Below are 16,027 nucleotides of genomic sequence, written 5' to 3' on the forward strand. Positions count from 1 at the left end.
TACTCCAACATGTTTCCTTCATTCTGCATATTGGTGAGATCCCAACGTAAACAATGTCAATACAATAGCTTAAATTAGTGCAAATTACTAATTTGCTGCAAAAGTGTATTCGAATCCAGATAACCAGAAAAGAAAAAATGAAAGTAGCAGGTTAAACTGTTGTAAATTACTGATATTATACATATGCCCTCTTCAAGAGAGTGGGGATGAGACTGGAAAAGGATACAGGATTCCGAAAAGGGTTGTCGTATTACAGTGAGACCCATAGCAAATGGCACTAACTGGGATACTGAACATGTACAGGGAAGAGTGGCATGAATGGACTCAGGCTTGTTTGATCCACAGTAGAGTGTCATGGAGATGTTGAAAACATGAACTAAATATTGAAGGCAATTATTCTGTGAAAGCCAACTTTCATAATTAAAAAACCACTGTTCACTGAAAATTTAGAGGTATTCTTCATCCCTCTACATACCACTCCCTTAGGGACTGTCAAGACAAGATTAACTGCAGTAGTCACAGATATGTTTAATCAGTCATTCTTCCTGTGCTTCATATATAGTTGAAACAGGAAGAAATCCTGAGATGTGGCCCTATACTAGATACTATCCTCCGCCATGCACTTCACGGTCATAGGTCAGTCTTATGAAATATAAACAAGAGTTGGGGAAAACCAAACTGGAGAAAGTTTTGCTTGGATTTAGATAAAATGGACTAAACATAAATCCCCTTTCTTAATTAAAAAAAAAAAAAAAAACAGTGGAGATCAGTTTAAAAACTGTGTGTTACCACTTCCCTTTGGAATTACAATAAATAAAGTATGAGAAACATGAAATGCAGTGGACTACATATAGAGTCATAATGATTGCTTAATATTGAGCCACAAGAGGTGGGGGGGGGGGGGGGGGGAGACAAAAGCTTGGTTGGAATATACAATCAGTGAAATAAAGACAGATGTTTCGGAATTGATTAGAAAGCCTCAAATTGTCAGTTTGAAAAATGAAAACAACCAGCTTCGTATAATTATGAAGCTTTGTATCTCTGGCTTACACTATAAATTTTGGCTTATACTATAAATTTGAAAATCAGCAGTATAATAAATGAAGTTTGTAAGTTTATTATGAAAAGGATAGTTGCTACTCATCATATAGTGGAGATGTTGAGTGCAGATAGGGACAACAAAAAGACCGTCAAAAAGTGAGCTTTCTGCAAAGAAGGCCTATGGAGAAATAGACAACACACTCTCTCTCGCTCTCTCTCTCTCTCTCTCTCTCTCTCTCTCTCTCTCTCTCTCTCTCACACACACACACACACACACTTACCCACCCACCCACACACACACACACACTCACGCAAACGCATGTGTGTGTGTGTGTGTGTGTGTGTGTGTGTGTGTGTGTGTGTGTGTGCGCGTGTGTGTGTTGACTGTGTCCGATGAAATCCTTGTTGGCTGAAAGCTCACTTTCTGACAGTCTTTTCACTGTGCCTGTCTGTGACTCAGTATGTCTGCTGTATGGTGAATAGCAACTATCCTTTTCATAATATTGTTACATCTGTCCTGTATTTGCATTGTTGGAAGTTTTTAAGACCAGTATTACTCTACCTAATTTCTTTGTTACAGTTGATACATCAAATATTTATGTCAAAGAAATTAAGTTGGTGTGTTCCTTCAACTCTTGATAATAACCTTGCTTCAACTGGGACGGAGTGGGGAGGGGGTCAGCAAAGGGCACAATGCATGCTATTAATCGTGTGCTAATGGGCAGGTGTAATATACTGCAGGCGACTTCATATCCACAATCACAGTTACAGCCATCCACCTCTACATCTGGAAACATCCAGCCAGCTTTTCAGAAAGCCAGGATAGAGGTGGTGGTCACTCTCTAAAATAAAAGATCTTAACTTTCCATTCTACTTTGTATATTTTTGAACTCTGGATGGCAGAAGTTAAATAGCACTTCATCTCTTTTGTACTTGTTATTAATTTTGTGGTTATTGGAACACTAATTTTATTAATTAAATTATTCAAAAATAAAAATTGTTCTTATTCCCCATATTGTGCACCAAACATTTATTTATCTTTGGATATTCCCCCTTAACTACTTTAATAAGTGCTTCAGACATTTCTGGAATTATTTTGGTTAATGTGCATTGTGGTATTCGAGTGCTGTACTGTAAACTGGAGTAGCTCTCTCCTGTATCAAGAAATCATAGTGTCACAGTGAGCCTGTCTTCTGCACATATAGCATTGTTCAAGTGAGTAGTCTGGTTTGTAGTATGAGAAGCCACTCTGCTGAGCAAACACTTTAATGCACTCTCATTCATTCTAAGTAATTTATGTAAAACTTGACATCCTCCACTTGCAGCTCTGATAACAAATTTTGTTGGATGCTTTTACTGTCTCAAAGTAATACCCATGGGTTCAGCCAAGTATGTTTCCTTTTCTTCTACCACTTTTCTTCCAAATGCACACACAATGCAATAAAATTGTGGTGCAAGCAGCTTCAGTGCCTAATAACAAGTTGTTGTTGTCCAACATCTTTAAATTTAGTGGAAAATATCACAACAGTGTAATATCTGTTTCTTGCACCATGTCAAAGATCTTTGTCAAATAAATTTGATGGATATTTGATCATCTTTCTTGTCAAAGAAATATGATAGTGTAATACTGGCCTAAGTTTTTAATTTCTTGGTTGCTTTTGTATGTGTCCCTGTATTTCATTGGGTATGAGATGGCTGTGACTGGACTGCAGTAGGAGGTGGTGCTGGTTGTACGGGACATGTCTTGCACCTGCGTCAACCACATATTAATGACCCTCGAGGTAAAGGACTGGAGTAAGGATGAACAAGGGTATTCTGTTGGTTGGATGGCCAGTGGAACACAATTTTGAGTGATGCAGGTAGGATTTTGGGTAGGATATCCCTCATCTCAGGGCATGATGAGAGGTAGTCAGAGCCCTGGTGAAGGATGTGGTTGAGGTTTTGAAGACCAAGGTTATATTGGGGGACCAGGGGAGTGCTGGTTGGTGGCTGGTTAACAGATTTACTGGTGTCAGAGGAGGAAATGCACAGAAGATCTGTTTATGGATGAGCTGGAGGGGATATTGTCTGTCAATAAAGATTCTGGTAAGTGTTCTATGGTACTCTTTGTACATAAAAACACAGTTTATGAAGTCTCACAGTGGTGGCAACAAGGAGACCGGCAGAAAGACACAATGGATTCTGGTGGTGACTGGCAGTGGAGATCATCAATAACGACATGAATTTCGAACCAACAGAAGTCCAGAGTGTTTCCCAATCGTTGAAACATACACTACAATCCAGGGATAAGTCCATATCACAAAGTGTTAGCCAGGCAAAGTCAAAATACTCTGCCATTCAGCGTCTTGTGTGTAGGACTTCCAAGAACAGTGAGAGACTGGACGCAATTGCCAGGCTGTAGTTTATTGATAAATACTCATCACAGGGTGACCCAACTTCACGGCTTGCTGTGGTGGCTGAGTGTCATGTGGGCATGAGGTGTGTCTGTCATTTGGAGCCCTGATGTGTTCTTTCTAATGATACTTAGGCTAGATGGAGAAATCATATCGCCCTCAGGTACTAAATCCTTCTTTAATTGGCATGTAGGGCTGAAAGTTAACCAGCTGTTGCCCATTTTAATGAGGAAAGGAAGAGAGGAATGTAGGAAAGCCCAAAAAGGTGCCTGTGGAGGGTTCCTATTATGATCAGCAGAGGTGAGAGGAAATGCCATCTGTGAGAGTCTTCGCTGATCAACAGAGTCAGGGGCACAGCTGGCATAGCCGACAGTGGAGTGGGCATTGGAAGGGACAGAGCTGGGACGAACGGGTTGGTCTCTGTAGACAGCACAGTCCAATAACGATCCACCTCACTCACTGATGGTGGGGGAAGTGTGCCACCAGTGGTGGAAGTGGGAGCTGGAAGTGGTTTAGGGGGAGGAAAGGGTTCAATTTTCATTGCCTCCCAATGCTAGTCATGGTTGATTTCTTGCCAACACCTAACATGAGGGCAGAGGTTTTTGTAATAAGAGGCAGGCTGGTGGGCTGGCCAGACTGTGGGGCGATCACAGATGGCATGGCTAGCTGGCAGTGGCAGGAAATAGGGTGGTGGTATGTCACATTACAGATGGAGCTAATTGCGGCACAGGGCCAGCTTCTTCTGGCCACCATCAGCCTCAGACATCTGACTCCACCTGTGGTTGGTGACACTGCCTTAGACCTAGCCAAGGCTCTGGCTGAAAGTATAAGCACAGACAGGGGTGTCCACGTGGTGATAAACTTGTGTGCATGGCCAGTGGGCTTGCAGAGTTGGGTGCAGAAGATTGAGCAGGATTCGGGGTCCATGCACATGAAAAATTGCAACCAGACTATGTCCCTTCATGGGACTGGACCAGTTGGAGGTCAGGAAACTGATGAGTGCTTTGCTGGAATTGGCTGTTGTTAGCAGTTTGCATATTTGTGTTTTAAATGTCCTGACCCTCCTGTTGGTTCCTGGATTGGATGCTGACAAAAAATCCTGAAATGCTGATATTGTGAACTAAGGGCCATTGTGGGGAACTAGGATGGAAGGGGCATCCTCTATCAAGTATGATGCACAGAGTGTGCTAAGTTGTTGCACTGGTAGTTGTAGCTATACATGCTACATATAAAAAGTTAGAGAGAGCACTGACAACAAGCAGCCACATTGCTACCTGGAATGGATCCAAGAAATCGACATATACCCTTTCCAAGGGCTGGTCAGGGCATGGCTAAGGGTTGAACCACTGCACTGGGGCTGAATGGTCATAGGTGCAGTTCTAGATAGTGTTCAGTGGTGACATGAACCCCGGGCATGCTGTTGCCTTCATTCTGTACATTCCCAAATGTCCAGTGTGGAAGTGTTGCACAGTATACAGGGCAGAGCACGGAAGGAACTATCACCTGACACTTATCATCTGTAGCTAGGAAAATTACTCCTTCACTAGGAAAATGACTCCTTCAGTTTTGATAAGCCTGTGCCATAGGGAAAAATAGGTGCACCATTCTGGATCAATGTCCTCATGCAACAGCTTTGGTCCCCTGCCATACAGCAGACGACACTTTTCCCAGGTGTGGATCATGGGCCATATCTGCTCTAATTGATTGTTTTGTGTCTAAAGCAAAACACAGTTCCTCATGACTATCCAATTTGGCATCTGTGACACACTGCAACTGGGAAAGCATGTCCATGATGGAGTGCTGCATGGTGGGCTGATAATGGACCTCATAGAACAAATACTGACTTATGCCTAATATTGCATCCACTATGCCACTGTATTGTGAAGTTTTGAATGGGTGCTGAGCAGTGGAATAACAGACCTGTAATTGGCAAACAGCTGAAACTTCGTACTGTAGAGGAACACATAGAACTTTAGGATGCCATACATGATAGTCAGCACTTCCTGCTTGATTTGTGAATAATTTCTCTGTGCCACATCTCATGTTTTAGATGCAAATGCAGTGAGCTTTTCGGTGCCATCTGTGTATTTTTGGGACAGCACAACATCAATGCCACAATCTGGTGCATCAGCGGCAAGCATGAAACACTTGCCAGGGTGGAATGCAGCTGAACAAGGGGCCAAGCAAAGGCACTTTTTTAGTTGCATGAAAGGCTTCTGACACCTCTGATCACACAGCACAAATTTAACACCTCTTTTACACAATTTATTGAGTGTATGGGAAATGTAGGTCACATTTGGAATAAACTTGGCATAATAATTTACTTTGCTTCGGAACAACTGTAGTTCTTTGAGTTTCTTAGGAGCTGGTAACTCAACAGTTGTGGCCACATGATCCTGCATTGGGTGGCCCCATCTCACTTTACATATGAGGCAAGTACGTGATAATCAATGTGAAGAAGCTAGAGTTGTCAAGGTGACAGTGCAGACAGTTGACTTGGAGCCAGTCAAACAACATCTGGAGAGTGTGCAGGTGCTGCTCCCATGTGACTCTGGTAACAAAAAAATTGTCTAAATAATTAAGACAGCTGGGGGGATACCTTGGATGAGTGCTCAAGGTACCTGTGAAATATCACGGGAACACTTACAACTCTAAATGGCAACCTGCTGTAATGATACATGCCAAATGGTGTATTAAGCCCTAAAAACTGCTTTGTCTCCTCACCTAAAGGCAATTGAAAGTAGACATCAGCAAGACCTTTCTCTGAAAAATATTGACCTGTAGCCAATTTAGCCAACAATTCCTCCTGTCAATGAAGTGGATATGAATTGACATTTGCTTCAGCTTGAACAGTAAACTTAAAATCCATTAGGTATCTGAAACAAGGCCATGGACATAGCCCAGCAGTTAGACAATACTAGAGATAGAACATACACATTTTGCAACCTACCTAGGTCTGCTTTACCTTGCTCAAGCATGATAAAAGCCCCCCAATGAGCTCTAAAAAACTTAGACACTGTTGATCACTTTAAGCAAATGTGTGCCCGGAACCCAGCTGCACAACGTAATATATGTTCAAACACCTGCTTAATTTGTGCACACAATACATCAAGTTCTGTGAATGGGGGCACAGATGAAATCAAATTAACCAAGTCCTGAATTTGAAAACCAGTAGGTGCAAAAGTGTTTAAACCAAAAATGTTATGTGTTACCCAAGAGTTGACTATGGGTAAGTTTAGTTGCCAAGTAATGTTTTTATACTTACCTTGGACCATAATCTGTCCCTGATATGGAATTGACTGGCCACTGTATGTCACCTCTTTGCACTGAGGAGATTGCAGCTGTGAGAATCCAATGTTTCAGTATGTATCCTCATTAATCAGAGAAGTGGCTGTGCCTGTGTCCACCTGGAAATCTACCATCAACCCATGAATGTACAGTTGCAACATGTGATGTTGCATGTCACCCTTTGCTTCCCTGGGCTTCAGCAAGATAGTTAGCAGTGTGCTGATAGCAGAAGTTGTTGATGCACACTGACCTAGAAAGACACTTGCAGGATACCCTGCCTTGCGATATGTAAAACAGATAATGTCAAGGAAGGGGCAATGACAATGTAGATGCTGTGGGCTGAAATTTGAATATGATTTTATGCATGAATGTTTTTGGGGTCGATTGACAATGACAGAGAGGAAAATATTGAATAAGCCTGAGTTTTCTTGAGGATGATGCTGATGGTGAACAAAGTGCTTCTGTTTGTGCGCATCTACCTATGATAAGGGTGAGGAATGGCATCTCCCCTCTGTCTCTCTTGCCCCCGTCTCTCCCCCTTTCTCCCATTTCCCTCTCCCATCCCTGTCTACCTCTTCATCTCTGCCTTCCTCTCCTTTTCTCCCCTCCCTTGGTATCCCCTGTCTATCAATGTGATATGTGCTCTACCACCCTAAATAGTGTCCGCTGACCATCCAACCTACAGAATATCCTTGTCCATCTCTACCCTGATCCAGCTACCAATCCTGCACCTCATTGGTCATTCCCTTGTGGTCGACTCAGGTGCAAGAACTGTCCCTGACTCCTACTGCAGTCCAGTCACAGGCATCTCAGGCTGGACTCCAGCATCTCAAGCTGGAATGCAGCTATCATGTGGAATGCAAGCAGCAATTTGTAGGTGGCAGGGAAGGGGAAGGAATAGTAGTGTACAGGTGGGAAGAGGGGAAAACACTGCCCAGTGGACTGTGCAGGGACTAGACTGGCTACAGGTGCAGCATCAGGAGGTTGTGGGGCAGAGAGGTGGGAAAAAATGAGCAAAAAAGGAGTGGGAAATGAAAGACAGACGTGTTGGCAGAAGGCTGCAAATAAACAGGGTCGGAGATGTGAATGGGAGGAGATGATGGAGAGAGGAGGCGGAAACTGTTGGGTGGAAGGTATTGGGACAGTATGTTACCATAGGTTGAGACCAGGATAATGACAGGAGCGGAGAATGTGTGGTAAAGATAACTCTCACTGCGCACTTCAGAAAAGCTGGTGATGGAGGAAAGTATCCAAATGGGTTGGGTAATGGAGCAGCCATTGAAATCAAATGTGTTATGTTCAACTGTATGTTGTACCACAGAGTGGTCTATTCTGCTCTTGACCACAGTTTGGCAGTGGCTGTTCATGCTGGTGGACAGCTGGTTTGTTCTCATATGAATATAAAAAGCTGCACAATGATTTCCTTCCTGCACCACTACCTCCTGACACTGTGCCTACTGGCAGTCTAGTCTCTGCACATTCCTCTAGTCAGCATTCATCTCTCTCCCCACCCGTACTCTACTATCCCTTCCCTGCCCCTTGCAGACTGCTGCTTGCACCCACAGGATAGCTGCATTATGGCCCAGGATGCTCGAGTTGGCAGTCATGTGTGCATGAGATGTGCTTGCTTCTGTGTGTGAATGGTATGTCTCTCTCTTTCACTGATGAAGGCTGTGGGTGAAATCTTTATGTAAGTGTCTTTTAACTGTGCCTATCTGCAACTTGATGCGTCTCTTTATGGTAAGCAGCAGTCTGTCTTTTCCCACTTTGTTGAAAATAAAGTAATTCATTAATGAGAATACCAGTCTATTGATTTAACTAGAATGGCTAAATTACTGTTTTGTGCAATATATGGTGTACTGTGATTCAAGAACTGCATGCGACTATTGCATGATCCTCACAGCCACATTTGTGCAGCACCCCTGCAAGCTCATAAAACACAAATACACTGGCATTTATTTGCAAAGAAGATAACTGTGGACTACCGAGTAGTTCTGATATTTCATAACAAATGGCTCTCGGCACACTTGCTATGAGTAAATATCTGTGACGTTTGACTGTCATCTGAAAACTGCAAGTTTGATTTAAGAAATCTCCCTCCCTTCCCTCCCTGCCCCCACCCACCATTGTGTCTCCACCTCCAGCCCTCCGCTCTTATCCGAGCATACTCTTGCCATATCTATTGACATCTTCAAGACAACATCTTTTCTGTTTCCTTCCTATAGCTCTCTGTGTACTCCAAAAACTATATAACCTATAGTCATAATCATTCAGGTTGTGCATCTCATTACACAGGTATATCTGAATTGAAGAAGAACTTCATTTTCTATGGCCTCAAGTGAAGTCTTCTACCTTTGGTATAATATTTTATGTGCTGAAAGTACCTGATCCTCCATGAACTTGAAATGGGAAGAAGGAAACATGATTAGGGATGTTTTTGTTTCTAGTTCATATTTGGTGGGGATTTTGAATGATGGCATTTTGTTATGGACATTTGGGAAAGATGTTTACTAGTCTTGATCTAATATGATGGAAATGATCAAAGCTACACCCTTGATGCAAGAGCTGAGCCCTGTAGAGACTAATCCAGGAAGGGTTGAGTGATAAGTGAGTTTGGTCTTCAAAAACTTGATACCAGCTGCTTGTTGTTGCACCTGTTTACAAATAGTATTTGTTTTATTTTATTTTTCTTTAGCCAAATGCCATTATTTTTAGTTTGTAATGTATATTTGTACAATTAATATAATGTAACTAATATTCTACTAGTCAGTCTAATTTAAATTTTATTTTCAGCTTTATTATATCAAGAAAGATTACAATGACAAATTGTATGGACTAAGGAACAACAAAGTGGAGCTTATCAACAGAATTAAGCATTTGCACAAATATATTAAGGACATACATACAGAAATTCCTGATGATATGATTAAATTCCCACCACCTGTTCCAGCTCTCCATGAAGATATAGAATTTCCTGAAAGAGAGTTTGAGGTCTGCATCTTACCAGTTAACACAGTTTTATGTTGTATACTGAAGCATATTTCCATACATTGTGACTTATTTTGTAGACAAAATCTAATGGATACTGCTGTTCCCCTACATTTACTGTCTTGAAATATTTTCTAAATAATCGCACTGCCATATACAATATATGATTTATTTCTCATTCTCCTGCCAAGAAGGAAGTATTTCTAAAACCACTGCATAAATTCTCTGTAATAATAGTGTTGGATCTGCTAGAGGAGGATGCTGAGGAATAAGTGGGTGCTTAGACAGAAAGCAGAAATGTTTAGCAGCATGCTTGATCTGAGGGACACAGGTGTTCACTTACTCTTTGTACAGCAGATGCAAGGGAGTGCATTCACTGACAAAGTTGTTAAAAATGAGCACAATCACAGATAACTATTATAAACTGCTGAGACTTCAACTGACTGCACTTGTAGACCACTAGTCGATTGGTCTGATCTGATTGCAGTGTCTTTGTACGTCAGCTCAGTGCTAGAGTTACATGTGCATACAGCTAGATGTGTAGCTTCAAGATGGCCTTGGATTGGTGAGGCTGTCACGTGGTTTATTGCCAATCTCAGGATGCATTATGCATGTATGTCTGGTATGCTACCAATATTGGACGACACCATAGTCCCCGCCGTCCACACACACAAAACTCAAAACTCATATCTCAGTACTGGCAGAAACAATTGGGGGGGGGGGGGGTAGGCCTGGGTGCAGGTGCCAGTAAGGGGGCAAGAGCCGAAACTGCTGCTGAGCCCCTGTCTGCACCCCGACATCTGTCTTGGGAACGGCCAGAAACATCAGTCAGAAAACCAGCCTTAGGGTGCACACCCATGCTCAGAAATGGAACATCTTCCATTGGTAAAGCCCAATAGCACCTGGAGGATTCAGGGTGTTCCACTGGAAGGTGGCAGTGTGGAGGTGGGCCACAGGCTGTGGCTGCAGTGAGGGTGATGGTGGCACTACAGATGGAAACTTGCTATAGGCATCTACCACAACAAGCTAATGAGAATTGCAGTAGGGACCAGCTAAGTCAATATGCAAATGCTATCAATGGCTCTGGGCCTGGGCCAATCAAAAAGTTTCTGTGGTGGAGCAGCATGGTGTTCTGCACATGTTGGACATTGTGAATCCAATTGTTTGATTTGGATGTCCATGCAGAACCATGTGCAGTGGAATTGGGCAAGCTGCTTGGTGCATACAATGCCCCAGTTTCCTTGATGGAAAAGGCAAAGAATTTCCTTTTGAAGCAAATGTGACACTACGACAAAGGAGACTGATCATTGTAAGTAATAGGATAACACCCTGCTGGGCTGATAAGGTGTGCCAAAGTCCAAAATAATTGCATACAACTTGATCACTAATCTGTTTAATGGACTGCAGCTAACTGTTGATGAGATGTTGCTATGGAATCTTGAGACTGTGGCCTGCAGCATTTGCCTGAGCAATCTGATGGCGGTCGGTTGAAAAACTGTCAAGTGATATATTGTTTTAAGCATCAATGTGGAAGCATGAGTTCTCTCAGATGCTGATCACCAAATCAATGCCAACTAGTAGGAGAAAAGAGTATCTATGTTCAAATGCTTAGCCATTGGCCTGCAAATAATTTTGTACTGGTAATTGTAAAGGAGCAGAGACCGACACTACGGCTTTTGCACTATGCATGGAGTGACTGGCATGGAAGGGTTGAACATTGAGGTGAGAGGCCTGTGATGTGTCACAAGGTATAATTTTCAGCCATTTTGATATTGGTAGAATCTGGTCACCCCATATATGATAGCAAGAGCCTCCTCCTCAGTACATGAGTAGTTGCACTGATCTTTGTTAAGGAGTTTTGATGCAAAGGCAGTTGGCCTGTCTAATGATCCAATTCCGTCTATACACTGGTAAAGTCAAGATCTCTTTAGTAAAAACATTAGAGTTGTGTGGAAGATACAGTGTAGTTCTGCAACCAATTATGCCTGCACTTTATGCTTTACCTTAGGTAAAACTTGATCTTGACACTCCTACTGTAACAATGTATTAAATGACCTCAATTCCTTGTACTAGATTCTTCAGCTTTGGACTTTTGTTATTGCTCTCCTTGTTTCTCCAAGCATTTCCACTCATTCATAGTCATCTATTCTTCTAGATCATTGGTCTGATAAGTACATTGCTTTTTTGTTAATATATTTCTTTCTTTAGGCACATAACATTTCTTTTGTAGTATTTTTATGTTGAAAAGCTTTTTACTTCCATGTGTGACTTATATTAAATTGGGATACATATTAATTTAAGAAAATTGTCATTCTTTTTCCCTTTTCTGTTGATAAAATTTATGCTTTTCTTTCCATATTCATCTTCATTCTTACATTTCTTGCTCATTATTAACTCTAGCCTCTAACAATGTGCAATAATTCTATGGGAACTATGTTCGCTCCCTGGCATCTCTCTGAAGGTGAAATGGGTGCTCATCTCCTCAGTATTGTTTCCAGATAATCCTGAATTCTTTTATTTACCCATTATAGTAATTATTTCATTTAATTATTTCTTCCTGTCCTTCTCCTTCTCTTTTGATGCTATCAATCTGCTCTCATGTTCAGCCATAATGTAATTTTAAATCTACATACGACACTGGTAGTCATGATGCCAAAAACTGTATATAACACTAGTCTTTTACCCGTGGCTTTATCCCCATTGTCCATCTCCTGCTCCCTCTCTCTATCCATCTCCTCATCTCCCCTATCTCTGTCCATCTCCCAACCCCCCCCCCCCCCCCCTGTTGATCTCCGCCTCACACTCTCTGTCCATCTCCGCCTCACACTCTCTGTCCATCTCCTACCCCCGCACTCTGTCCATCTCTTCCTCCACCCTCCCTCTGACCATCTTCTCCTCCCCAGAAGTATATACTGGGTCTGTCTCCTAGGAATAACCAGATGCATTTTCTCTGGTGTTTCAGAAGATATTTGAAATTGCATTTTTGCAATGTGTAGCTGGAGTCAGCCTGTACAAATGCTGCTCATTACATCTTTCATGCTATGTGCAGTGCCAATGGAAAGCATCAGCTTTTTCTGTTACAAACAAAATTATTTTTAAAGCAGAATTTTATGTACCCATTTGATAGAGTAATCTGAAGTTAGTTTAGTGTGATATTCAGTTTAACTACATATGTTAAGAGGGCCAGTAAAACATGGAATTGGAAATGAGAATTTGGTGTCAATGACCAGGAGGCCCCTTACAGGGCAGGACCGGCCACGTTGGTGCAGGTCTTATTACATTCGACGCCACATTGGGCAACCTCCATGCTGGATGGGGATGAAATGATGATAAGGACAACACAGCACCCAGTCCCTGAATGGAGAAAAATCTCTGACCCAGCCGGGAATTGAACCTGGTCTCCTCAGGACAGCAGTCCGTCACGCTGACCATTCAGCTATCGGGGCGGATGCTAGTAAAACATGATGAATAACCAGTGATGCAGCAGTGACTTAATTGTCCTGCTGCGTGGTGGCAGCAGTCATGGTGGGCCAGTGCAGCACGCTAGTTACTGCTGTAGTACTGGATTTTCTTCATTGTTTGCTGTCCCTGTTCATACATACCACTCAGCCAAATATCCTGCTAGACTCATTTGGGCCAGGGCAGTACACTAGGTGTTGTTGGAGTATTAGTTATTCGTGTTCGTTTACTGTCCTTAGCTATACACACCAATAAACCAAATACCCTGCTAGACTAATACAGACTGCTCTATTGAATGGGCATGTAAAGTTCTGCTTTAAAAATAATTTTGTTTACAACAGAAAACAAGCTGATGCTTTCCGTTCATGTAGGGCAATGAATAAAATATGTGATGAGCAGTATTTGTTTGAGCCAACAATATATCTAGTACATAGCTTAGTATATGAACAATAATTTCACTGTCCATAAATTCATGTGCTTATAGAGTATTATTTCTTCATGATTTGGCAGTTGAAAGAAGGAGAGTCTGAAACCCATACTGTACCCCAAGAAACACAAGTTGTTGATGAAGTAAATGCAACATCCACTACAAACGAAGTACTAGATGTCACCTTTGAAATACTGTTAACTGAAGATAATGAAGCTGCAAGAACTGAATCAAGCAGTTCATCTCTAGCAAATTTAATGTCACGTTGTTACACAATGAGTACACAATATGACATCGCAAAGGTGACAGAGTTACAGGATGATGACAAACAGTCAACTTCTGTGGAAGAGGAATTCAAGTCTTTCAGAGAATCCAGGTAAAATTTTGAGTTTTTGGGTGTTTCGAGTCCAATTATATCATAAAACTAAATATCAACAAACTGTAATAAAATTGATTTGCAAACATAGAAATTTTTCAGGCTGGAAAAATGCTAGTTATTTTAGTATTGCTGCTTACTTTTATATATTAATGTGAAACGATGAAATTTTAAAAACTGAATACAAACAAACAGTAATAAAACTGATTTGCAAACTGAAATTTTTTCAGGCTGAAAAAATGCTAGTTGTTTTAGTATTGGTGCTTACTCTTATATATTAATGTGAAACAATGAGATTTTAATTAGCTTCTAAGCATTAGAGGTTTCAAAGCAATATAGTCTGATAATCATGTAGTGGAATAAATGAGGCAGACACAGTCAGCATTCAAACACACACACACACACACACACACACACACACACACACACACACACAGTGCTGTATTGTGTAGGGGAGATCCACATACATATTTTTTTTTTGCCTCACTGCTGTTGAACCCACTGTTGACCATAGAAAACAGTATTTAATTCCATGAGAAGGTCAGATTGCTTCATTATAAATTGTCACTGTATGGCTATGACACATTTACCAGCATTATCAGTGGCTAACTTTGGGTCACAATGAACACAAATACATAAGTGTATCATAATTGATAAATGAATCTCCATCACATATATACAATGTAATAGAACGCTCTGGATTACAAAAACACCATGAAATAAGCCATGGCATGGATACCTGCCATCTTTCACATATCACCATCTCTCACATATAGTGAAATGGAGATTAATTGCACTGCATGAAATAATGACTCATGGTGAATGGCCCCAAAATATCAACTTAACTGATACCATATTTATTCTTTTCCTGAGTCACTACATTAAGAAATGAATGCAGAACAGCAGGTGTTGTGGACCATCAACAAAGAAAGAACACTATACTACTGGCGTGTATCAAAAGATCGATACTGATTATTAACCCTGTGTTTACTGGTGATTACTGTATGAAATCACATTTTTAGGTTGACTATGTAGCTTACCTTGATGTTTATCAGTAGTTAAAGACCTCTAGAGGCCATCTCCAGAGCTTGGTGTTCAGTACCACACTTTTTCCATCTGTCTGGGTTTGAAATTACTGTTATAACACATGCTTCTCATGTGCTCTTGTTGTTTGTAAGTAGTTTCTTGTGGGAGTTTAGTTTTATGTGCTGTTGTTGCTTGATTCTTGACATGCTATATCAGTTACTCAGTGAATTACCAGTTATTCAGAAGTGACTAACCTCAGATAATGCAAATGAAACTAAAATGATAGCTTCACATAATATTACATTTTCTTGGTATGGCTCTACTGAATGCCAGAATTGCAGAAAATGAGCTTCAAGGAGTGTGGAGTTGCTGTCACTGCAAGGCTTATGTGGGCACCAATGTGTCCACCAACTACAAGAAATTTGTTCTTCGTCAGATGTTACAAAGAATACTTTCAACAGAATAAATAGATAAATGAAGCTTCAGATATTTCTGTGAAGGGAACATCAAGAGGGTATACATTGTGTAGTACAGTGAGCTATCCTGTGAGACGTAACACATCACTTTGAGGAAAATGATGGATCACACTCTCGGTCCTTCTAAATGATGAAGGGTGATCATGGCATTTAATTAATGTTTTTATTAGCAGTTAGGTTTTGGATAGCATATTGTCAGAGAAATAGTTCATTAAAAGTGAAACTCCTATTTTTTTAAGTTTCATGCAATCCAAAGTTAAAAAACACAAAATTGTTGAAAATGCAGAACAAGGAAGATATTAAAACCTCCAACAATACATTGTATAAAATCTATATAAGTGAAGGAAATTAAATGTACAATACAATGTTTATGTAATAATTTGTGCTAATGAATTTCATCAGTTCTTAAAAAACCACAGATGTGTAACAGCAAGTAAAAACTCGTTGAAAAATTGAAACTGGTGTCTGGGTACAAGGTAATTGAGCTATTTTCTGATATACTATGACAACAAATTATATCTCAAAGTGTACATTTGTGAGAGATTTTTTCCTT

At 41.0% G+C, this 16,027-nt stretch overlaps 1 protein-coding gene across 1 annotated transcript in view; it reads left to right on the forward strand.

Annotated features, from left to right (window-relative positions):
• LOC126092749 (cilia- and flagella-associated protein 44) overlaps positions 1-16,027 on the forward strand; it is a 668,515-nt gene that overhangs the window by 417,886 nt on the left and 234,602 nt on the right. The window contains exons 18-19 of the mRNA XM_049908475.1: positions 9,516-9,713; positions 13,680-13,972. Coding sequence (XP_049764432.1) covers positions 9,516-9,713; positions 13,680-13,972 — 491 coding nt within the window. The remainder of the gene's footprint in view (positions 1-9,515; positions 9,714-13,679; positions 13,973-16,027) is intronic.

Source organism: Schistocerca cancellata, chromosome 7, assembly GCF_023864275.1.
Source record: "Schistocerca cancellata isolate TAMUIC-IGC-003103 chromosome 7, iqSchCanc2.1, whole genome shotgun sequence".
Taxonomy (NCBI): domain Eukaryota; kingdom Metazoa; phylum Arthropoda; class Insecta; order Orthoptera; family Acrididae; genus Schistocerca; species Schistocerca cancellata.